The 25,491-nt window shown below is 42.1% G+C and overlaps 1 protein-coding gene across 1 annotated transcript in view; it reads right to left on the bottom strand.

Moving 5' to 3' along the window:
- ABCB4 (ATP binding cassette subfamily B member 4) overlaps positions 1–25,491 on the bottom strand; it is a 68,753-nt gene that overhangs the window by 12,621 nt on the left and 30,641 nt on the right. The window contains exons 13-21 of the mRNA XM_081536508.1: positions 23,482–23,643; positions 20,524–20,685; positions 16,778–16,924; positions 14,399–14,503; positions 11,406–11,483; positions 9,506–9,589; positions 8,029–8,232; positions 3,886–3,986; positions 2,218–2,358 (exon numbers count right to left, since the gene is read on the bottom strand). Of these exons, the coding sequence (XP_081392634.1) occupies positions 2,218–2,358; positions 3,886–3,986; positions 8,029–8,232; positions 9,506–9,589; positions 11,406–11,483; positions 14,399–14,503; positions 16,778–16,924; positions 20,524–20,685; positions 23,482–23,643 (1,184 nt within the window). The remainder of the gene's footprint in view (positions 1–2,217; positions 2,359–3,885; positions 3,987–8,028; positions 8,233–9,505; positions 9,590–11,405; positions 11,484–14,398; positions 14,504–16,777; positions 16,925–20,523; positions 20,686–23,481; positions 23,644–25,491) is intronic.

The raw sequence follows: 25,491 nt of genomic DNA, 5'->3' as shown, positions 1-25,491 counted from the left end.
CTGGAGTGGATTGCTGTGCCTTCCTCCAGGGGATCTTCCTGACCCAGGGATCGAAACTGCGTCCTTTAATGTCTCCTGCATTGGTAGGTAGGTTCTTTACAATTAGTGCCATTTACAAAGCTATTTACTTCTGGCATCAGAGCTCCCCAAAGAGGAGGGTAGGAAGATCTCTAATAATAATTGAGAACTTAAAAACAATTTCTCCCAAACTTCTAAGGTTTTCCCCTTTTTTTTTTTTGAAGCTATTTGTATTGTTTTGATTCTTTGAGCTACATTCAAATAAGTGAGACTAAAGTTCCACAAGCTTGAAAAAACCTGAATCAAATTAAATCAAACTCCATGCACTGAATCTTCTCTGCTTTGCTTCTGTACCCTGATACCCATTAGATCATTCTGGACTGGGTATCATAGCACTTGGCTTCTTGTTTTGGTTTGCAAGTTAATTTTTTTCTATTTTTAAATTCTTTTAAAAAAATTGAAGTATAGTTGATTTTACAAGATTGCGTTAATTATTGCTGTGCAGCAAAGTGTAAACCTAATTATTAAAGTGTGTTTTGAGTACACGAGGCTGGGGATGGTGGGTAGAGTATTCACGTAAATACCTGAGAAGGTTGATTACCAAAACTCAAATTTTCAGAGAGAGATGAACAGCTCACCTGTAGCTAGCTGCCTGGCCTTCCTATAGAGCCTGCAATGCAACCTTAGTATGAAAGACTTTAAAGGCTATCTTCCAATTACCCAGAATTTAACATTTTAAAGATAAAAATAAGACAGCTTTCAAAAGCAAGGCCAATTTCTTCGATGGTGTTTTTCTAGACAGTATGCATACTCCAAGTGGTAATTCCCATCTGACCGTTTGCATCTGTCTCTCTGAAACCACTTTCTACTTACTCTCCATCTCTACCTGACACCGTCCTCCTTCCCCTGTGCCTTAAAGGCTGACCTACAGGGTCTGCATCAAAAGGTTTCCTGTTCCTCGGGCTCCTGATGGCATTTGGCAAGGACCAGCATAGTAGGGATGGAGGCTGGAGGAGTGGGGCCAGGGCATTTGTTGTGTTAGCCCCTTTCCTGGTGCATAGTTGTGGTGTTCCCCCTCACCACATGCTGGGTTCTGAAAATCCCTTCCTCTTCTTGCCCTTTAGGCTTAAGTAACATCTTGGTGGTTCCTAGCTAGGCACTGCTGACCTCGATACATCTCACACCTTAAAAACAGACCCTTAATTTTTTTAACTGGAGGATAATTGCCTTACAATGTTGTGTTAGTTTCTGCTGTACAACGTGAATCAGGTCTAAGTATACATATATCCCCTCCCTCTTGAGCTCCCTCCTTCACCCTATCCCTCCCCTCTAGGTCATCACAGAGCACCCAGCTGAGCTCCTTGTGCTATATAGCAGCTTCCCGCTAGCTATCTATTTTATACATGATAATTTTTATATGTCAACACTACTCTCCCAATTAGAGAGACCCCGTACTTTGCAAGACCATTTGTCCCTGCTAGGATCCTGACTGATGCAAAGATACATATTCCTTTTTCATGGTCATTTTAATTTGATGAAAACAAAAGAACAGCTTGTAAACTCTTTCACTTTGTCTGTCTTGATCCTGTTTTTTTTTTTTTTTTTAAGTTGTTTGCTACTGCTTTAAAAATCATCCCATCACACCAGAAATATGCCAAGTGATCTTAAAAGAATAGCTTCCCCTTGGCAAGACTAGACTGCAACCTAATTGAATGTATTTGGCATATTTTGAAAGACCATTGGTTAGCCTTGGAAACCAAGACAATAGGAAGGCTAAGAGGCAAGAGTGGGCAGGGTCATCCCAGGTCTGGTTAGGGAAGAGAGTCTTTCCCAGATTTCAGTCATGCATTCCTATTCCACTGGCAAGGCCATCTTTGGTTGCCCATAAATAGTAAGCTATTTAACCTCTCGCAGTTTTCTAATTATGTTTTATTTCCACATTGAGAATATCTGCTATCCTCCTGTCCTTCTGTGTATTGCTAGAAGTCTGGTTTATGATCGTGTTCACTAGCTTGGTTGACTTCAGTCCACTCGATAAATGAAACTATCCTTGAAGTACTGACAACATCCAATTTCTGGAGTAGATTCAACTCTCTGGCTTCATCATAAATTAGTTTTTCAGTCTACTATAAACTTTTGCATAGACCTACTGAAGCTCTGTTATGGAATAATCTCAATAAATTAAAAAAAATTACTTACAGAATAACATCTCTGAAGCGCATGTGTCCATTTACGATGAGATAGGCACCAAATCGAAAACAACCAGCATAGGAAAAATACATAAATGCTTGTGAAATACTAAAACTAATCCCATAGACATGTGCCTTCCGCACAGAATTCCTGAAAAGCAAATTAGTGTATCCATAACCATCTCTTCAGCCTCTTTAACACTGGGTTATACAAACAGCACAGCTTCTAAGTTTAGTCTACCCATTAAATTCTGCTCCCAGTTATAATCAGAGGAGGTGATCTAACCTCTCTATATATCAGTTTTCTGATTTGTAAGAGGGGGATAACCAGGATATACAAAACTGCTTTGAGATCTAAATACACAATATAAATGTCTAGCACAGGACCTAGCTCACAGTGGATGTTCAAACGATAGTTGCTATTCTTATTACACATGAATATCTAGTAATTCAGACATTCAACACATGATATAAACATGATTGGTGTGTCAAAAATAAAGGATGTCAGAGTTAAGACTACAGTTTGAATTGTCTAAATTTGATTGTCTAATATTTTTATCTCGTCTTCTGTGACTAGGTATAGTCTCTTATGTTTTGGATTGTAGTCTGTTCATGTTTTGGATTCGGAAAAGTAGGGTCGGCGAGATCTACATAGGCACATCAGAACTTCTTCCTGGAACTGGATCCCACCAGCGCCAACACAATTTGTTCTATACCATTTCTAATTAGACCTCATGCTATCCTCTACTAGTTTCGCTACTTTATTACACTTCATTATTCTAAATCCTCCAAAAGAACAGTAATTTATTTACTTTCAGATTAGAAGGAAGGCACTTGGCAAGAGGGAAAATTCAAAGTATTACTTATTTGGCTAGTTTAACTTATGTGCTATAAGCATAGTATTACAATACTTAATGTTACTGAACAATTTACAGTGCTACTGACATGTATGTCAAACATCAAAGGGACAGAAAAATGTCACTACATGAAGTATACATAACTAAGAAGGTGGATACACTGAGAAATTCACAACTATCTCTGTCCAAATATGTAAGTGTTCAAAACCACTGTTCTAGTCCACAAAGTTGTGATTCAGCTTGTGTTCGGTTCTGTTAGTGCTAAAATATATCCATTCATGAGAATGGGCCTTAGTTGGAAACAAGTGGCAAACAGATGCTGGAGGCTTGTTGAGTTGCTCAAGAACAAATCAGAGAAACAGACTGTGTGTCTTTGTTTTCAGGATAGGATGGATCTGGCCTTCATTCAGAGAACAAGGACACTTTAACCCCAAAGCAAGTCTCATCTGTGCTTTAGTCTTACACAACCCAAAGAAAATAAAGGCTTGAGCAACTGCCTAAAAGTATGTTTACCCTGAATCACCAGATGGGTTGTTCATGTTGCCTGCGCTGGTTAAAAAAAAAAGTACTTGTGCAGCCCTCTGTTCCTGGTAGCTCTCAGAGACCCAATCGGACTATTTTTATACGAGATGTAAAAATCCAATCCTATAGTCCAACTGCATCAAAAAATTACTTGTTTTCAGTGAGATAATTATTGAAAAAAGGTCATCCTTATAATCATATCATTGTTTGCAGCAGCAATAAAAACTGTAATCAAAAATTCAGCCTAAAAATTGCAATCAATACTACTAGGTTCTTAGTAACAATCATATGCTCATTACCTGTATGCTCCATACAATTTTTCAACATACATGGATTCAAATTTTCTTTCCTGGGTCAAGGACACAACTGTCCTAATATTTTCTATTGCCTCTGTTGCAATCTGTAACATAGACCTTGATTAGAAGTGGGGCTTTTACTTCTGAAATAATAAATACTTCTGAAGTAATAAATAATAATACTTTTGAAATAAATAAATAATAAATATACATGTATTTATTATATATATAATATATAAATAAGTCTCAGGGATCTGTCCAAAGAACTCCAAAGCTTCCATCGATGCATTTTCAGTTCCTTCGGTTTGTAGAGCATGGGCATAATGTGTTATTCAAGAAAAACTCTGTGAGAAACCCGGGGCATCTTAAAAGCATCACTGATTGTGCTATTATGTATGGTGGGCAAGCCTTCCTATGTCCTATGCTGAGAGACAGATCAGCTTAGGGCAAGAACAGTGGTCTGGACACGAAAACAAATTCTATTCCCAGCCTTGCCACCAGGCAGTTACTTGACTGGCTTTAGTCAAACCTCTCTGTGACTTTGCTTTCTTTATAGGGTAGGATCTTAGAAGAGATAATCACGCTAAGTCACTTCAATCATGTCCAACTCTCTGCGACCCCATGGACTGTAGCCTGCCAGGCTCCTCTAACCATGGGATTCTCCAGGCAAAAATACTGGAGTGGGTTGCCATTTCTTCCTCCAGGGATCTCCTGCACTCAGGGATTGAGCCTACATCTCTTACATCTTCTGTGTTGGCAGGCGGGTTCTTTACCACTGAGCCACCTGGGAAACCCCAACTGATTTCTAAGGGCCTACTGAAGGTGCAATCATTTCTTCCCTAAGGTACACCGCTTCTTAGGAAAGGAAATGTTTATCCTCATTTGAGAACATTCCAATTGTAAACACTATGACCTGGCCTTAAAGACGAAACCAGGACAGACATTTGACTGATTTAGGCCACTTGGATTTAGTTTCCTCACTTGAAGGTAACTCTGACTTGGGAGGGCCTGCAGATATAGAAGTGAAGGTCACCAGGGCATGTGTAGGAAGCTGGCCTGAATATTCAGCGACTGAGGAACAGAACAAATGTCTAGACAGACCCAGAGACGAGAGAGCTAGTGGCTTTAAGAGAGGAGCTGCTGGGGACCCTGCAGTTACCATCAGCTGTCTGTGTTCCCCACACCCTCACACGTCCTTATAGCAAACCCTTTGACCCAAACCTACCAGAGCGGTTTCCTGATTGTGACAGCTAAACCACGCCTGACTGAAGTTAATTGTCTGTGACTCTGCTCTTTAGCCTAAATCAGAGTTCTGCAGTTGATTCATCTAAACCATTGGCAGAAGGAGCATGAGACAAAAATCTAAAATGAAATCTTAGGTTGGAGTTCTCAGCTTATCTTCTCTCAGTTCTAAGCTTCTGGAACCCAATGAAAGAAAGATATTCAATAATTCAATACTTTATCTTTATTGTAAATGAAACATCTAACAGTACTCACAGCCGAAATAGAGAATGCGCTCAGTCATGTCCGACTCTGTGCGACCCCATGGACTGTAGCCTGCCCGGCTCCTCTGTCCATGGGATTTCCCAGGCAAGAATACTGGAGTGGGTTGCCATTTCCTCCTCCAGGGACTCTTCCCAACCCAGGGATCAAACCCACATCTCCCGCATCTCCGAATTGCAGGTGGATTCTTTACTGCTGAACCACCTTGGAAGCCCCAGAATAGAGAATACAGATTGGCTTTTACTCTGTGCCAGATATTACTTCATGACACACCTGTGAGGCCCATGTTCTTATTCCTGTTTGCACAGATGAGCAGCCAAGGCACAGAGAACTGACTTGCCTAAGGCTCCAGAGTTCATGAGTAGGTGGGACAGGATTTTCTGCCAGGCTATTTGATGCCAAGCCCCTGCCCTTAACCCATAATGTTCTTCTACTTTGCCTGATTTGTAATTTACACAAGGAGAAACTAGTTGTTAGAACTTTCCCCTCAATTTCTCATGTTCTGGTCCCTGGATTAAGTGCTTCGAGGGTCATTCTGGCTCAGTAGGCCCCTTATCTCAGTCAGCAGGCAGGCCCTGAGTCAAGAGAGTGACTAAACAGCCTCCCTCCCCTCTTCCCAGTCTAGCAGCCAACACCCTCATTACTGAGCCTTTTCTGGAAAATGAAAATGGGGAATTATCCCAAGTCCCCATGTTCCTGAACCATGACTAATTTGCACACAGGTCAATGAGAACTTTAAAAAAAAAAAAAATACAGTGATGTGGCAGTACAGCAGAGGGCAGGGGTGGGGGCAGAGATTCCAAGACCTTTCTAACCCTCATTTTGGGTTAATCAGGAGTTGACAGAGTAAACCAAATTGAAATATGATTGAATTGCTGATAATTAACACTTACAATTTCTAACCTCTCATTAAGAAAAAAAAAAAACCCTTATTAGGTTAGAGTAGCTACTAAAAATATTTCAGACTGGTCAATGTGAGTTGTTCATCCTCTGATCCCTGAAACGACAGAGGAGTAGCTGAAAGGAACCTGGGACATTATCTGGTGCAATTTCTCAAGTTATATAAGTGAAAACTGAGGGCCAGAGAAATGGGGGATCTTCTCCAGTATGATATATCGAGTGGCTACAAGGCCAGGAAGGATGATCCAGGATGGTGTTTTGTTTGCCAAGCTGTTCCATTCTAACAGCCCTGTTCCTGCCAGAACACTCTGGCAACTTTCAGTGGCATTAGCCATTTTTAACGGAAGTAAGGCTCTATTAAGTAGATTCAAGATGTTTTCTTCCATGTAACTGGTCTAAGAAAAAACGATCTTCATTCTACCTACTGACAATTTCCCTTCTGAAATGTGAAAAGCAGTAGGGTTCAGGAGGAAGGAAACAAACACTATGGAGTGGTTTTTAGTGATGACAAACAAAACAAGGAAATGATGCCATAGAGGAGCCACAGCCAGCAGCCAAGAGGGTCTTCCAGGACTCCGGATACCTGAGAGCTGAAGTCTGGGAATCATGCTGACTGCTTTTCTTCCCCATGAGCGAGACATGCTATCTGCCCCATCTTGAGTAACCATAACTGTATTAAGGCCTAGGCAGTATTGTCTGTGAAAAGGCTTTGCAAAAGCTGTGCTGTAGAAACTACATCACAATTTTCACTATTTCTTCACCTCTTAATGTTTCAATATAGCATAATATTTACATAAGTAAGGGTAAAACAATTCCTGGTTGTTGTCTACATTTAACATTTAAATACATGTACGTGTAAATAAAATGTAGGTTTAGACACATTTAAACCCATGCACAGAGTTGGACATGACTGAAGCAACTTAGCAGCAGCAGAAGAGACTATAACTTTGAAATAGACCAGGACTTGAATCCCAGCCATGCCTTTAACTTGTTTCATTCTTGGGTTCCACATTTGTGAAATTGGCAAAACATTAGTACTTGACTCATAGGATTCTTGTGAGGATGAGTTGGGACATATAAATACTTAGAACAATAACTGGCTCAAAGTAAGGTCCAAGTTTAAGTGTGTGCCCAATTGCCCAATCCTCTGTGTACCAACAGAGGATGAGATGGTTGGATGGCATCACCGACTCGATGGACATGGGTTTGGGTAGACTCCGGGAGTTGGTGATGGACAAGAGAGGCCTGGCGTGCTGCAATTCACGGGGTCGCAAAGAGTCGGACACGACTGAGCGACTGAGCGACTGAACTGAACAATTGCCATTACAATTAGAATCACAAATGTGAGCATTACTGCCCTCTGGTGGCTGCCTAGCTTAACTACAGAAATCACAACCAAGAACAGGACTGTCTACTTAGAACAATACACTTATATTTCTCTGCCTTAAGGACTCCTCATCTGTAAAACAGGGGTAACCTTTGTCCTAACAATGGCATCAGTGCACAAAGTAAAAGGTAAAATGAACTCTGAAAACTCAGAAATTTTCTGAATATAGCACTTTCTATATGCTAAAATTTTACATTAATTATCCTATTTTCAAGTTATTTCATACTCAGTGTTGACCATTATTAGTTGTAGGGAGCACTAACATTATCAAAACATGCATGTTGTAACAAATCAATCAAATAAAAGCCATGTCTTAACAACTATACTTATATCAACTGAAGCCTTATTTGACCCACCTTTCCAGCAGTTTCCAGTTCCTTTTTATCTCTTTTGGCATTTCCAGCCAGCAATTTCATTTCAACAATTCCTGATACAGCAATAATTGGAACAACCGATAACAGCAAAAGGGTTAATTGCCAACCGTAGACGAACGCTATGATAATACCAGTTCCAAGGTTAGCCGTATTCTGTGCAATCAGAGCCAACCTGGTCCCAGTGGCCTGGATGAGCAAAAGAAGAGAGGGAGCTGTATTTTAAGCTGCAGACCCGTGAGCTACAGCCTTTAGCCTCCTGGTCAGAACCATGAGACAGGGATTTTTGCCTGTGATAACATTTGCTCTCTTTCATTACAATAAACCCAAGATTGCTGTTATTGTTTAGTCGCTCAGTCGTGTCCAACTCTTTTGCAACCCCATGGACTGCAGCATGCCAGGCTTCCCTGTCGTTCACTATCTCCCAGAGTTTGCTCACACTCATGTCTATCGAGTCAACGATGCCATGCAACCATCTCATCCTCTGTCACCCCCTTCTCCTCCTGTCCTTAATCTTATCCAGCATCAGGGTCTTTTCTAATGAGTCGGCTCTTCGCATCAGGTGCCCAAAGTAGTCTCATGTGTCACTTGGGGGGCTCTGCAGGTTTTTCTCTGTCTGTGCCTTTCAACTCTCACTCCTTTCCTGACCACATGGATTCAGCATCACAGAACCAAGTCATCAGTGCTCTGCTTTGGGGAGAGGCTATGGGGCACATGCACTTTTTCCCAAAGGCAATGTTTAAAGAGGAAATAAACCTCGGACACTATGGTCATTTTAAAGCCTGTTTGCTTCACATGTATAAGAGGGAGGCTCATGAGCTCCAAGAGACCATCAGTTGCAAAGGGTACAGATCCTAAGAGACCATCCCCTGGAAAGCTTTCATAAAGATGAAGCACTGTTTCCACCAATCAGAAAACGAGGGATGTCATAGGGACATCACAGGTGACATCTTGCATTGTGCAGAAGCAATGAGCTTTGTGTAATAGGCCTCAGCTCCAAGGCTGGGGATGAAAGCCAGGGAGAGGGTGGCACCCTCCTGAGCCAGTTATTGGTTCAGGGTTGGGTATGTGACCCAAATTAATCTAAATTAGATTTAAAGGAAGGGTGTTGGTTTGGTGGTTGAGGTCCAGGTATGCCTTTTCCTTCATTGGATGAAAAACAAGGAAGCTTATAGCTCCGGTTGCTCCCAGAAGCCACCTTGTGGTCACAAGGGAAGGAGCCTCAGGTCGAAACCAATTCTGAGGACTGAAAGCTGCTCAGAGTCAACAGAGTCCTGGGTCCTTCTGGACACTTGTGAGCCAATGGATCCATCAGCCCTGAAGTCTTACCTTCCTCTTTGTTATTCAGACCAGTTTGAGTTTTCTGTTATTCGCAGCTGAGGCAGCTTAAAGGTTGCAGCTATGCCATATGTTTATCCCAAACCAAGTTAAAGAAAACAGTAGGACAATGAGGTCTACATACCCCTTGGACTTGGGAGGCATCCATCGCAAGTCTTGTAGAAAGTGCCCCAGTACTGTTTTTATGATCATCAAACCAGCTCATGTCCTAAGGCACACAATACACCTTTAAATTAGTTCCAGAAAAAACAAGCAGAGAAAAATCGGATGAAACATCTCAAACTCTCAATGCTGAGGAAGTACCCACTCTGAACTTGGGTGTTGGAGTTTAGGGGAGACCTCCCAGGTGGTGGGGAGCCTGCGTCCCTGCCCTAAGCACACACTGGGAGCCCACAGGACCCCTCCCAGCTGTGCCCGGAAAGCACGCCAGTCGGGGCAGGGCTTATCCAGATTGCAACCGAGCTCACTGCCAGCTTCCCCTGAGACCGTGGTGCCTGCGAGTCCATCCACCCACTCCTCATAACCTGTGCTCCCAACACCTGCTCCCTGATGGGGCCACTCCTCTCACAAAGGGTGGCAGAGCTGGGCTCTTTCTTGTAAATTCCAGACACGAGATCATCAGCCCTGGTTTCTCACCATGTTTTGTTTTGTTTATTTGAAGCAAGGATTAAAGAGTCTATCTTAGGGCTTCCCTGGTGGCTCAGTGGTAAAGAATCCACCTTCCAATGCAGGAGACGAGTTTGATCCCCAGTCCAAGAAGATCCCACATGCTGTGGGTCAACGCAAAGCCTGCGCACCTCAACTATTGAGCCTGTGCTCTAGAGTCCGGGAGTCACAACTACTGAAGCCCGTGGGTGCCCCAGAGTCCGTGCACTGCAACATGAGAAGCCTGTGCACCACAACTAGAGAGTAGGCCCCTCTTGCAGCAACTAGAGAAGAGCCTGCACAGCAATGAAGACTCAGTACCACCAAAAATAAACAAATAAATTAAAAAAAATTTAAAGTCTTAGATGTAATTTTAATTATATGCCCCTCATCCACAGAATCTTTTTGTTTCATATAAAATAATTTCCCCTACATAGCAACAGCTTAAAAGACACTGAAAAAAGTTGCACAAAATATGATACCAGCCCTGTGCCCTCCTGTGAACCGGAATGTCATCAATTCCTGTCAACTACATGGGTAATATTCTGGCCCTCTCTTAAGCCTTCTCTATAAAGTAGAGAATTCATGCTTGCACATCTTCCCACAAGTCCTGCACTAGGCTCTCACCCTCCTGACAGGGCCGACAATGCATGTGATAGTCTCAAAGGCCAGCACACCATCTGGTACATAGTGAGTGACGCTTGAGTGAAACAACAAGTGAATTAACGTGGAAGACGAGCTCAAACAAAACTCAATGATCAACATTTGGTGACGCCCATAGTAAGGCGCATCAATTGTCAGGCAGAAAACCTGCCAACAACTCTTGCCTTTGTTGAAAAGCATCCTGGAGTCTCAAGTGACTCCTCGGGGCCTGCACAGAATCTGGAAAACAGAGACAGATCCTTGAAGTGCGAGTATCCACGTGGATAGAGGGAGTTGCAAAATAAGCCTCCAAAGTCATGACATACTAGCCCCTATTTATTACACCAGTGAGTGAGTGAAGTCGCTCAGTCGTGTCTGACTCTTTGCGACCCCATGGACTGTAGCCTACCAGGCTCCTCCATCCATGGGATTTTACAGGCAAGAATACTGGAGTGGGTTGCCATTTCCTTCTCCAGGAGATCTTCCCGACCCAGGGATCGAACCCGGGTCTCCCGCATTGTAAGCAGACGCTTTACTGTGTGAGCCACCAGGGAAGTCTATTACATAAACTAAGCCTATTCCACGAAAACCCTAAGAGGTCTTTGGACACTGAAGGACTAGAACAACTAGCAGGGGTCTGACCAGTTCCAGCATGAACACCCGGGACACATAGCTCAGAGGGCAGCATAGCCAGGCTCGAAAGGAAAGGAAAAAACTGCTCTGGTACACACACCTACCTGTCTCAACATCGCTTTAAAAGCCATTGACCGAAGCCTTGTGGTGAGGATCTCACCAGCCTTCCCAAACGTGAAGCCCTGGACAAGAAGAAAGTCTCTTGTCTCTCTTAATCATCACAAGCATTCTGACACAAGTGTGTGTATTCACATGGAATTCTATAATATTTATATATGACTCAACTATTCAAATAACAAAGTTTATGATCAGATACTAACTCAAAGTCCCAACTTCAAATTCATGTGCTGCTAGATGTATGCTGTTACAGCTGGAATAGATAAACAGCAAGGACCTACTTACAGCAGACAGAACTATATTCAGTATCCTATGATAAACCATAATGGAAAAGAATATTTTAAAATGTTTATATATGTATAACTGAATCATTTCGCTGTACAGCAGAAATTAACATTGTAAATCAACTCCACTTCCATGAAAAAACAAAAATAAAAAATTCATATACTAGTAAATCACTGGTATGCAATAGAATCCTAAGACCAAAATCCGTAAATGTGTCTTAGAAATTGGCTTCTGACCCATTCTAAAGAGACTTCCTTTTCAAAACTCTCACAGACAACATCTAGGTGAGAATAATACCGTCTTAATTACCTTCAGAGTGTTCCTACTGCTTGAAGCAAAATGGACTCCAATGCAAGTAACAAAATTCTATGCTGGGATGCATTTTGGCTCCTGTAGTGCAGAGCATATTGAAAGGTAGAGACATCACTTAGCTGACAAAGGTCCATCTAGTCAAAGCTATGGTTTTTCCAGTAGTCATGTATGTATGTGAGAGTTGGACCATAAAAAAGGCCGAGTGCCAAAGAATTGATGCTTTCAACTTATGTTGCTGGAGAAGGCTCTTGAGAGTCCCTTGGACTGCAAGGAGATCAAACCAGTCAATTTTAAAGGAAATCATCCTCAACATTCATTGGAAGGACTGATGCTGAAGCTGAAGCTCCAATACTTTGGCCACCTGATGCAAAGAGCTGACTCACTGGAAAAGGCCCTGATGCTGGGAAAGACTGAAGGTAGGAGGAGAAGGGGAAGACAGAGGATGAGATGGTTGGATGGCATCACCAACTCAATGGACGTGAGTTTGAGTAAACTCTGGGAGACAGTGAAGGACAGGGAGGCCTGACATGCTGCAGTCCACGGGGGTTGCAAAGAGTCAGACATGAATGAGTGGCTGAAAAACAACAACAAAAATTGGTCCCCAAGCTTTTTGGCATCAGGGACCAGTTTCATGGAAGACAATTTTTTGACAGATGGGGTGGGGAGATGGTTTGGGGATGATACAAGAGCACTATATTTATTGTGCACTTTATTCCTATTATTATTATATCAGCTTCACCTCAGATCATCAGGCGTTAGATCTTGGAGGCTGGGGACCCCTGGTGTAGACAGAGGGAGGACGTGTCTAGTGCTCGCTCCAAGTGAGTCTGATGCTTCCCCGTCGCAGCTCTGACAGCTCTCAGATCAGCCAATGGTCAGTCTACTTGTCTTCTCCCAGCATCCTTGCCAGACACTTCCCTCTTTCTAATTATAGAGAGCAGCCCAGACGTCCACAGCTGGGCTTGCTTCCGGGGCCCTGGGATGGGTCTCCAGCCACATTAAGTGTTGGTGCAGGCATGTGGGGTGCTCTTTGAGAGCACATATCACTGCCGAGAGGATGGGTGATCAGTGCCCCCAGAGTCCAGGCCTAGAGTTCGCTGATTTCCTAGAGTACCTTTGCTAGCAGATTGCTCAAGGCCCGGCCATCTGCCCACTATTGGTGCAGCACGTGTTTGTAACAAGCTCCACTGCCTAACACACAGGGGCTTGTGGCTACATTGGACACTGAGTTGCCACCAGCTAGGCAATCATTCCTAAACAAAAAGCTAGGCTTACTTTTATCACTGGCTCAACAATAGCAAAAGAGAAACACACTAGGCATGACTAGGAAATATTTTGTGGACTTAATGGATTGTACTAGAAAGGCACTGAGTTAAAGAGACAAAAAGCCACTGGTAAAAGTCTAGATAGACAAGTACAATCAGAGTTTACTAGTTCATTTTGGCCAGGTCTATAATATCTAAATGCAGTATAATGTGCATTCTTTCAAATAGTTCATCAATTAAGGAAGAAAAGATCAGAGAAGTTACTTGATATTATGTAAAAAGTAAGGTGGCTTAGATAGTAAAGAATCTGCCTGCAATGCGGGAGACCCAAGTTTGATCCTAGGGTGAGGAAGATCCCCTGGAGTAGGGAATGACTACTCACTCCAGTATTCTTGCCTGGATGATCTCATGGACAGAGGAACTTGGTGGGCCACAGTCCACGGGGTTGCAAAGAGTCGGACACAACTGAGTGACTAACACTTTCAGTTTGACCAAAGAGAGAGTGCTGTTGTACTGATTTTTTTTCAGTTTATGTCTTGTTGTGTTTAAATGGGACTTAGGTTGTCCTGTGAATTAAAGTCTCTTTTCTCCTTGGCAATGAATGTCTGCAGAGGGCCAACCTGTAACATGATATAAGTTAGCACCCAGGGAAGTCACAATGCCTACTACTTAGGACTCTGCCCTCTCAAAGAGCCTTGTGCCAACTGAGTCTGTAATTCATTTCAGTCTAAGATTTGGAAACTTCAAATCAAAGCTAAGGGTTTTTAAATTTTTTTTAAATTTTATATTGGAGTATAATTGTTTTACAATGTTGTGTTAGTTTCTGCTGTACAACAGTATTAATCGGCTATAAATATACGTATACATATATTCCCTCCCTCTTGAGCCTCCCTCCTACTCTCCCATCCCTCTGGGTCATCACAGAGCACCGAACTGAGCTCCCCGTGCTATACAGAAGCAAAGTTAAGGTTTGGATAGCCTGTTTCTTTTATTGGATTTTGATTAATCAATAATTAATCTATATTAACATATAATTAAAGAAAATCTAATAGATAATTAATCTATATTCTCTACTCGAATATAGACTCAATAAAAAAGATCAAATTATAGGTACCTACCTGAAGGAAGAAAGTAAAAAAGGAAATAATTCCCAGGCCTAAGAAAAGCAGTGAGAACATGTTGCATTTCTGCTGCTTCACTTCATCGTCTCCTGGTCCAAAAATCTACAAGAGAACATTTAAAATACCCACTTGGATTACATGAACCTTGTATATTCCTCCCAGAAACAACGGCTTGAGCATCCCATTTTAAAAACTAGGTTTTGAATATGTGTGTTTTCTTTTTTTAACTGTGGTAAAATATAGGTAACATCAAGTTAGCTAAATGGTAGATTTTAAGTGTACTACACAGTGGTGTTAAGGATATTCAGAGTGCTGTGCCACCTTCGCCACCATCCATCTCCAGAAGTCTTCATCATCCACAATGAAATCCTGACCCATTCAACTGGGACTTCCACCACCCCGCCCCGAGCCATCTAGTCCCACCGTTCTACTTCCTGTCTCCATGAATTTGAGGAACACAGTAAGTGCCCTACATATGAATGAGCTCAGTTCCAAGAGCAGATTCGTAAGTCCAATTTTTTTTGTAAATCCAACAAAGTTAGCCTAGATACCCCAACAAACACGATCAGCTGCATAGTAACAGGTTTATAATACTTATTGCACAAATAATGCATACATAAAAAAACACAAAAAATAAATGGAATATTTTTAATCTTATAGCACAGAACCCTGTAAAGTACAGTAGTACAGCAGCTGGCATACAGGGCCTGGCATGTGAGTTTGCATCTGTGAAAGTTCACAACCTGAAGGTTCGTATGTAGAGGACTTACTGTGTGTGGTTACTGACATGGGTTGAAACACTGCACACGGACTGTGTGTGGCTGCACACTGACATGCTCATTCCTCTTCTTCTGCACCTGCTGTTTCCTCTGCCCGAACTCCTTCTGCCCCTCACCTGCCTCTCCCCGACCCCACGGGGCCTCGGCCCAAAGAGGTCTCCCCTGACCAAACTGCACGAAAGAGCACCCCCATTGCCAGCCCTCCACTGCCTGACTGTGCTTTTAAAATGCCTGCTATCCTGTGACATGTAATATACGTGTGTGTGTGTGTGTGTGTGTGTCTGTCTGTCTGTCTGTCCCAATAGACATAAACTGTTTGGGGGCAGGACTTGGTTTATTTTGTTTTCTACTCGATCTCCAAAAGCTCCATTTGACACCAAGGAAGGCCCCCACGTATAAATACAGCCCACACCGTTTTTGAATTGCAAGAGAGTCAGGGATTGCCTTATTCTGTACTGTAGGAACAGTTGGCGGGTTCTCCCTAATTCATTTATTTTTTAATTTGTGGTCTTAATTGTAGACCAACGTTTCAATTCAGAAGCATAATAAATTCTTTATATGATGGGGACTAATTTAGCAAAAATTCTCTCCAATAACATTAGATATTAACTAAGGTTATAAAATATAAATGTTGGATTTTATGGTGCCTTAGATATTTCTGATCACTTCTGATAAACATCCCTCAGGGAATTTAACAATTGGATTGTAGGAGCTTTCCTTCTGTGTCTCAGCCTCTCCAAGCCTTGTAAGGATTACTGAACAATGATGTAGTAGATAGCACTTTTTAATACTTACTTTGAGGTAGACACTCTTAAATGCTTTCTGTATATTAATCGTTACTTATATCAGCTCTCTTTTTAAAAATTTTTATTGGAGTATGGTTTTTGTCATCTCTTAATCATCAGCCATTCTAGGAGGCAGGTTTATTTCACAGATGAACAAACTGAGGTACAGCAGGTGAAGCATTTGCCCAAGTTTGCACAGCAACTGGGGGCCTCCCAGGTGGTGCTAATGGTAAAGAACCCACTGAAAATGCAGGAGACGTAAGAGACGTAAGTTCTCTCCTTGGGTCAGGAAGGTGCCCTGAAGGAGGCCATGGCAACCCACTCCAGTATTCTTGCCTGGAGAATCCCATGGACAGAGGAGCCTGCTGGGCTCCACAGGGTTGTAAAGAGTCCGACATGACAGAAGCGGCTTAGCACAGCAATTAAATGGTGAGGCCGGTCTGAGAGCAGAGCCTGGCCTCTTAAACCCTTGAGACTTGAACTCTTCCCCCACCCCCACCACCCAACCACCCTGTGAGGTGAGCATCTCCTCTCCACAGACAGGGTGGGGATCACGGCCTGACACTGGTTCACCCGAATGAAGAGAGTGAATAGAATGCCTCCTTCAGGGACCTTACAGTTTCTAATTTCCTTGATAGCATAACTGGCCGACTTTTTCTTTTGCCTCACGGCTTTCCTCAACAGGGAATTAAAGCCTTTGGCTTAGTTTCGTTGGAGGCTGCCTTACTGCAGAGTGGACCGGGTTGGCATGAGAACTGATTTCGTGGTTAAGTGATTTCACTCAGGCCATCCAGTGGTGTTTCCACACTCACCGCTATCATTTCTGAGAAGATGACCGAGAAGGCCGGCTGGAGCGCCCCGTTGGCAACGGCGCACAGGGTTCCCACCACTAAGTAGGGCCACTCTGTCTTGTTCAGTTTCAGGATCTTCATAAAAGACACTGGTGGCACAGATTCATCCTAGAACACACACACATCAAGACGAACAGGCAGCAACACCACAGTCACCAGAGTGTGGACCCGGAGAGGGCCTGGCCTGCCCTCCAGGAACTTACACGTTGGGCGGAGAGAATGACTGGGCCACAGCAGACCACGGGAGGGTCGGACAGGATGTGACAAGATGCTAACTATGTCCCTGTCAATCCTAAAGGAAATCAACCCTGAATATTCACTGGAAGGACTGATGCTGAAGCGGAAGCTCCAATACTTTGACCACCTGATGCGAAGAGTCTACTCATTAGAAAAGACCCTGATGCTGGGAAAGATTGGAGGCAGGAGAAGAAGGGGACGACAGAGGATGAGATGGTTGGATGGCATCACTGACTTAATAGACATGCATTTGAGCAAACTCCAGAAGATAGTGAGGGACAGGGAAGCCTAGCATGCTGGAGTCCATGGGTTCGCAAAGACTTGGGCATGACCGAGTGACTGAACGGCAACAAATGGACTGCACAGCCTACGCCGACGGAGTCCATCACCCAAGAAGCAGTCCTCACGCGGTGTGACCAGCCTTTCTCTATCCCAGCCTCAGCAAGTGAGCAGAAGCAGGATCTGGGCGCCAGATGCCCTAAAATTCAAGTCATGATGTTGGGGTCACACAAGATAAGACCCACGAACAGATGGGTCAAGCGTCCTCACCAACACAAGGTGCCATGATTCATCTGAGGACCTGGGCCCGGTCTCTTCACCCCAGAACCCTGCCTAGCACCACCTTACCGTGTCATGTCCTAACTCACAAAACTAAAGTACCCATGCCCTTTTCTTTCACCACTACTAACGGTAGGGCAGACTAACTTTAGTCTGCATTCCCTACAGACTTCTGCTTCATAGCTTAACTTGTTTTGTGATTTTCCCCCCCGTTTGTTTGTTTACACATCTCTGTGACTTTGTTTTGTTTTAAGATGCCTTGTCTTATGTCTTGGCTTTCACTATGGCTCAGATGGAAAAGACTCCGCCTGCAATGCAGGAGACCCAGGTTTGATCCCTGGGTTGGGAAGATCCCCTGCAGAAGGAAATGGCAACCCACTCCAGTATTCTTACTGGGAAATCCCATGGACAGAGGAGCCTGGTGGGTTACAGTTCATGGGGTCGCAAAGAGTTGGATACGACTGAGAGACTAACTGAATGACTAACACTTTATCTCCTTAGAAATGGCCCAATGCCTGGCACACACCAGGTTCTCAGCAAGTGTTGAACCTGATGTCTGGTCCAGCATGAGGGATCTAAGTCACATAGAGGAGAATATTCTAGGGGATTCCCTGGTAGTCCTGTGGTTAAGACCGTCTCAGCACCGTCACTGCTGTGGGCCCGTGCTCAACCCCTGGTCAGGGAACTAAGATCACACAGGCTGTGTGGGGGGACCAAAAATAAAAATAAAAAGGAGAATATTCTGATTATGGAGGTGGTTTCACAGTAAACGAGATACCATATGTGCCTATGGAATCCCATGGCCTTACGGTTGTTTAAATAGGTCACATTTGTGTCTCTATGAAATAGAAAACATAGGAATAGTTTCTTTTCAGCCCTTTGCTCTCAAACCACCCCTCTCCTCTGCATTTTAGGGTTTTTTTCCTCCCTAGTTAGCACTATCTTTTAGACCTGGCCTCCAGCCTGACAGAGGAGCTCAGGCTGCTTTTCACAAGCAAACAGTCCTTCGAATCAGATTTAATCTCCCCCTCTCCCTGGGCACACCGTTTACCCCTCTATGATGGCACCAAGGCAGTCGTATTGATTGTGGCATTTTCTGTCTACCCCTCTTTGCATTTCTCCAAGAGAAGTGCTCCTCTAAAAAACCAGACTCTAAAGATGTAACAGCGTTAACTATCCAGACAAATGAGAAAATGAGAAGCAAATACTTCACAGCCAAAAAGGGAGAAACTGTTTATCTTACTTACAGTAATATAGCACCACAATAATACAATGTTATTCTCTCTCCATAAATACACCAGGATTGAGACGGCTAAAAGAGCCCTATCTCTGCAGTGAATAACACCGTGGGCAGAGAAAACAGACGCAGTGAACTCTCAGTAGGATCGGTTTCTTCAGGCCAACACAAGAGTTAAAATGCACTCAGCTTTTATCAACTGTTGTTGAGTTGCTAAGTCAAGTCTAACTCTTTTGTGACCCCCAGGGCCAGATGTAGCCCACCATGCTCCTCTGTCCATGGGATTATCCAGGTAAGAATACTGGAGTGGGTAGCCATGTCCTCCTCCAGGGGATCTTTCCCACTCAGGGATAGAACCCTTGTCTCCTGCTTGGCAGGTAGATTCTTTACCTCTGAGCCACGTGGGAGGCCCCAGATTTTATGAGTAAATAACATCAAAGTGAAGTGAAAGTTGCTCAGTCGTGTCTGAATCTTTGTGACCCCATGGTCTATACAGTCCATGGAATTCTCTAGGCTAGAATACTGGAGTGGGTACGTTTTCCCTTCTCCAGGGGATCTTCCCAACCCAGGGATCAAACCCAGGTCTCCTGCATTGCAGGTGGATTCTTTACCAACTGAGCTATTAGGAAATAACATCAAAATATACTCCTAAATTGTTTCTTAAAGTCATGAAATATCTTTTCTTGGAATGTGTTCCCTTTCTATTATAAAAGCTTATGTTAACTTGAATTAATAACATCCCAGTTACTTCTCTTGAGGTCCTTTGCCTTTGTAGTGTAAACATGAGATTTGTGTAAAAATTTGTATTATAAAGTGCAAGATGTTGATCTAAAAAAAAAATCCCAAGTTTTCAGGTGAGAAATATTAAAGAATGTACACTTTGGCTATTTCTGGTTATTCTGTCCTTTTTCCTAGTAAGAGAATTCCAGTTTTACTCAGAGTAGCAATGCATATAGCAAGAAGGTTCCGTTTTCTACCCTCCCTTGTAGCTAAGTATGGACATGTGATTGAGTTATGGCCAATGACATAGTTTTTTTTTTTTTTTTTTAAGTACTGTATGAGATGTCTGGAAAAATCTTTGCTGCTTCTTGCTACTTGGAACACAGATGTGATGGCTGGAGCTTCTGGAGTCATTTTAGATTATTGAGAATGAAAGCTACATGCCAGGATAATGAGAATAAATATGAAATGAGCCTGAGTCCATGGTAACCATGGTGGAGTTACCATTGTAACCCTGGGTTTCTCACCTCTAAGATTTTTTTTCTTTTAATGTGAAAGAGAAATAAAACCTTATTTTTCTTAAACTGATATTACCCTGGGTTTCCTAGCATAGACAATCAAAAGTAACCCTACATAATAGATTATGCAAATATTAGGGCCTCTTACTTTAGACCAGCCTTGTATTACTCTGGATCTCAAAAATGAATGGAATATCTTGTTTTAATTTTAAGCATCTAAGCACAAAGATTATGTTTTGGGATCCCTTTTCATTGGAAATCCATTGTTAATTGGAACTGATTTCAATTTTTGACAAGCATAATTAATATTGGATATTTCCTTCTTTTAAGAAGAGTACGGCTCATGATGGGAATCTTCTGTGCCTACAATATACTTGCAAGGCTACGGATTTCACCAGCAAAACTAAGCAATGAAAGATAATTGAAAAACAGCTTACAAGTTCACTGGTTTCCACATCAAAGCCATTCTGATACTGTCGTGAACTCCTCAGGCTTTTATGAAGAGAGCGCCTGACTATGGGATGAGCCAAACCCGTGGCAGGCTTCTCATCAGCGAGTGCAGCTTTAAATTCTTCTGACTGGATCTGGCTTCCTGAAATCTTGAAGAACAAAATGGTGAGTTATGTGTCCAGATGGATGTAACCTTCAAGTTTAGAACCAGTAACTATTATTTGTCAGGCATCTATTGTGTGTTAGGTGCTTTTCAAAAAAAAAAAAAAATGATATAACCGCTTTATTGAGACAAAATTCACATACCATGAAATTCACCCTTTTAAAGTGCTTTTTCTAGTATATTCAGGTGGTGCTCATCACTACGAACAAAACTAGTGGAGGTGATGGAATTCCAGTTGAGCTATTTCAAATCCTAAAAGATGATGCTGTGAAAGTGCTGCACTCGATATGCCAGCAAATCTGGAAAATTCAGCAGTGGCCACAGGACTGGAAAAGGTCAGTTTTCATTCTAATCCCCAAGAAAGGCAATGCCAAACAATGCTCAAACTACTGCACAACTGCACTCATCTCACACGTTAGCAAAGTAATGTTCAAAATTCTCCAAGCCAGGCTTCAACAGTATGTGAACCGTGAACTTCCAGATGTTCAAGCTGGATTTGAAAAGGCAGAGGAACCAGAGATCAAATTGCCAACATCCACTGGATCATCAAAAAAGCAAGAAAGTGACAGAAAAACATATTTCTGCTTTATTGACTATGCCAAAGCCTTTGACTGTGTGTATCACCACAAACTGTGGAAAATTCTTCAAGAGATGGGAATACCAGACTATTCTTTAACTGCCTCCTGAGAAATCTGTATGCAGGTCAGGAAGCAACAGTTAGAACTGGACATGGAACAACAGACTGGTTCCAAATAGGAAAAGGAGTACGTCAAGGCTGTATATTGTCACCCTGCTTATTTAACTTATATGCAGAGTACATCATGAGAAATGCTGGGCTGGAGGAAGCACAAGCTGGAATCAAGATTGCCGGGAGAAATATCAATAACCTCATATATGCAGATGACACCACCCTTATGGCAGAAAGTGAAGAAGAACTAAAGAGCCTCTTGATGAAAGTGAAAGGGGACAGTGAAAGAGTTGGCTTAAAGCTCAAAATTCAGAAAACTAAGATCATGGCAGATAGGCCCATCATTTCATGGCAAATAGATGGGAAAACAATGGAAACAGTGAGAGACTTTATTTTTGGGGGGCTCCAAAATCACTGCAGGTGGTGATTGCAGCCATGAAATTAAAAGATGCTTGCTCTTTGGGAGGAAAGTTATGACCAACCTAGACAGCATATTAAAAAGCAGAGATATTACTTTGCTAACAAAGGTTTGTCTAGTCAAGGCTATCATTTTTCCAATAGTCATGTATGGATGTGAGTGTTGGACTATAAAGAAAGCTAAGTGCCGAAGAATTAATGCTTTTGAACTGTGGTGTTGGAGAAGACTCTTGAGAGTCCCTTGGACTGCAAGGAGATCCAACCAGTCCATCCTAAAGGAGATCAGTCCTGAGTGTTCATTGGAAGGACTGATGCTAAAGCTGAAACTTCAATACTTTGGCCACCTGATGTGAAGAGCTGACTCATTTGAAAAGACCCTGATGCTGGGAAAGATTGAAAGCGGGAGGAGAAGGGGACGACAGAGGATGAGATGGTTGGATGGCATCACTGACTCAATGCACATGAGTTTGAATAAGCTCCAGGAGTTGGTGATAGACAGTGAGGCCTGGCGTGCTGCAGTCCATGGGGTTGGGAAGAGTCGGACACGAATGAGCGACTTAACTGAACTAAACATGTGCTTATTTCTTAACCTTGCAGCAGCCTCACATGGTAGGTTTTGTATTTCAAATGTGGAAACTGAGACCCAGAGGAGTTAAATTACTTGTCAGAAAACAAAACAAATTTTTGACTTCACTTTTTTGGAATCCACCCTCACTCTCTTCCCCGCTACGTGCTCCCAAAGGGCAATATTTAGAACAGAGAATTACTAGAAACAAGCCACGTATTCAGCTTTAGAGAAATGACTGTGCAGTTTATTACACATTAATGTAATTACTGCTGAGGTCATATAAAATGATAGTATTTGGATGGTGTGTATCTGAAATGTGAAGAAAAAATAACAAAAATATGTACATATTAGTTACAGTCATCAAAACAAATGTATAAACTTTTACAAGTATAAGAATTGTGTTTACAGGATAAATATTTTTTGGTTATTTATTTTGCAAAATTGCTCAAGTGACTAATTTCAATAATAAGGCAAATCAATAATTGTCAATAGAACCTGCTTTAGGAAATAAGAGTGAATAGTTGTTATTGTTGTTGTTGTTTTAAAGGAAAACCAAACTCAAGAATTCCTTGGAGGCCCAGAGGTTAAGACTTGCACTTTCACTCCTGTGGGCCCAGGGTTTGATCCCCAGTCAGGGAACTAAGATCTAGCAAGCCAAAAACAAAAAAACAAAACACCGAACTATTCAATTCCAAGAGCCATGAATCTTGCTATTGGCTTTATTAGGATGATCTGGGAAGTATTTTAAGGTCTCATAGGACCTCTCCCAACTACCAGAGATCCTGGCATCAGTCTCTTACTCCCACCACCCCTCTGAACATCCCTAACCTACTGGGGGAAGGACCCATTAGTTTGAACAGGCAATTAAGAATCACTGTCCTAAACAACAAGTTCAAAATGTTTTTGGCATTTTCTTTTATTTCCCCCTCTCCCCACCTTTCTCTTTCAAGATTCTTTCAATGACTCTGAATTAAAGTCTCAGATGTATACTTGGCATCTTTCTGATACTTCTTATTTCTCAGTACAGCATTAGCTATGTGATATTTTAATAAAGAAAGAATACTATATTAAGGAAAAAACAACAGAAAAACTTCCCAAGAAGCAGATACCTGCGTGTTTACAAGCCTGAAGTATACCCCTTCCTTCTTCATTAGTTCTCTGTGGCTTCCTTGCTCCACAATGACTCCATCGTCAAACCCGGCGATGACATCTGCATTTCGGACTGTAGACAGTCGGTGTGCTATCACTATGGTGGTCCTGCCTTCCCTGGCCTGGAGGGGAAAAGGACAGGCATGAAGGGCAGCAGGGTTACACTGTCCTTGCACTGTTGATTAACATACAATGAAGTACGCAGATGGGGGTGTCTGTGGTTGATGGGAGAGCAACTCACAATCCCTGTGTGATCAGGGCACAAAGGCATCACTCACATGTGAATGGATACAAGGGGACTTAAATTCTGGACCAGACAGGAGGCCAATCCCCCAGGATGAAGAGGGATAACTCTGGAGTTTCTCTAATGTTTTCATACCATTGTGAGGAGCCCTGGTTCTGAGTTATATGATATGCTAAAGACTTTAGCAGAAGCATGTTCAGAAGTTGTTGCCACATAAGGCCTTCTCCAGAGCACTTCTATATTTTCTTCTGAAGTGCCTGCAATTCTGTAATTATTGTGATTGTAATTCTGATGGACTATGTGCAGTCACCTTAGGTGAAAAGATATCCTGGGGTCTGGATGGTTTAAATTATGGTTCAAAGACCATCTCAATCACAAACTCTTGAGTGGGGCCAGTAACTGTGATTTTTAACAAATACTTTGGGTGGTTTTCATGGATACTGAAGTCTACAAATCACCCCCTAAGTAGTTCAGTGAACTCACATGTCATTAGCTTGATGGGTTTATGAATGGGCATTTATACCCTGGAAAATGTCCATCAGATTATTCATGTTATGTCATTAACAATACTTATTCTTTTTAATATTCATTACCCTATTAGACTAACAACTTCTTAAGACCACTCCTACCTACTCTGAGGCAATAAAACCACATTGTTAGGATGGTATTTAGGGTGTGGCCCAAATCACCTAAGCAGTTAAAAACATAAAAACGAGAGGCTAGATTCATAATAGCCAAAAAGTGAGAAGAATCCAAATGTTCAGTTGATCAAAAGATAAACAAAATGTGGTATATCCATACAATGGAATAGCACTGGGCCAGAAAAAGAAATGAGATTCTGATACTTATTTCAATATGGATGGACCTTGAAAATATGATGCTAAGTTAAAGAAGTCAGTTAAAATAGACCATGCCTTGTATATTTCTATTTATAGGAAATGTCCAGAATGGGAAAATCTAGAGAGAGAGAAAGATTAGTGGTTGCCAAGCACAAGGGTGAGGGTAGAATAGAGAGTGAGTACTATGGGGTACAAGGGTTTTTTTTTAGAATGATGAAAATATTCTGCAGTGAGATCATGCAGATGGTTGCAAAATCTTGTGACTATATTAATACTAAAAACCAATGAACTGTGCATTTAAAAAGATCATGGTATATGAATCTTTTTAAAAGATTCATCAATCTTTTTAAAAAGAGCATCCACAAAAATTTTGAAAAAGTTAATAAGTATCTGGGTAATATCTCCACTAGATACTAAAACATAAAAAGCTACAGCAATTAAAACAATAAAATCCAGGGGAAGCTATCACATGAACAGACAATTTGATAAACAGAACCATACAGAGAGTCCAGAATAGACATACATTTTAAGAATTAGTGTGTGATAAATATGCATTGTCTATTAGTAGAGAAAAGGTAGACTATGTGATTAATGGTACTGAATCAATTGTGTAGCCACCTGGAAAAAAAATAATGTGGTCTTTCTTCTTCAGGCCTTATACTAATAACCAGATGAATCAGTTATGTTTCAATAAATGTAAAAGAGCCTGGTAGCTCAGATGGTAAAGAATCTGCCAGCAATGGGGGAAACCCAGGTTTGATCTCTGGGTCGGGAAGATCCCCTGGAGAAGGAACTGGTAACCCACTCCAGTATTCTCACCTGGAAAATCCCATGGACAGAGGAGCCTGGTGGGTTACCATTGATGAGGTTGCAGAGTCAGACACAAC

This window comes from Giraffa tippelskirchi, chromosome 10 (assembly GCF_054371585.1).
Source record: "Giraffa tippelskirchi isolate mGirTip1 chromosome 10, T2T-mGirTip1v1.2.pri, whole genome shotgun sequence".
Taxonomy (NCBI): Eukaryota; Metazoa; Chordata; class Mammalia; order Artiodactyla; family Giraffidae; genus Giraffa; species Giraffa tippelskirchi.
This window is presented reverse-complemented; position numbering and strand designations above follow the sequence as displayed.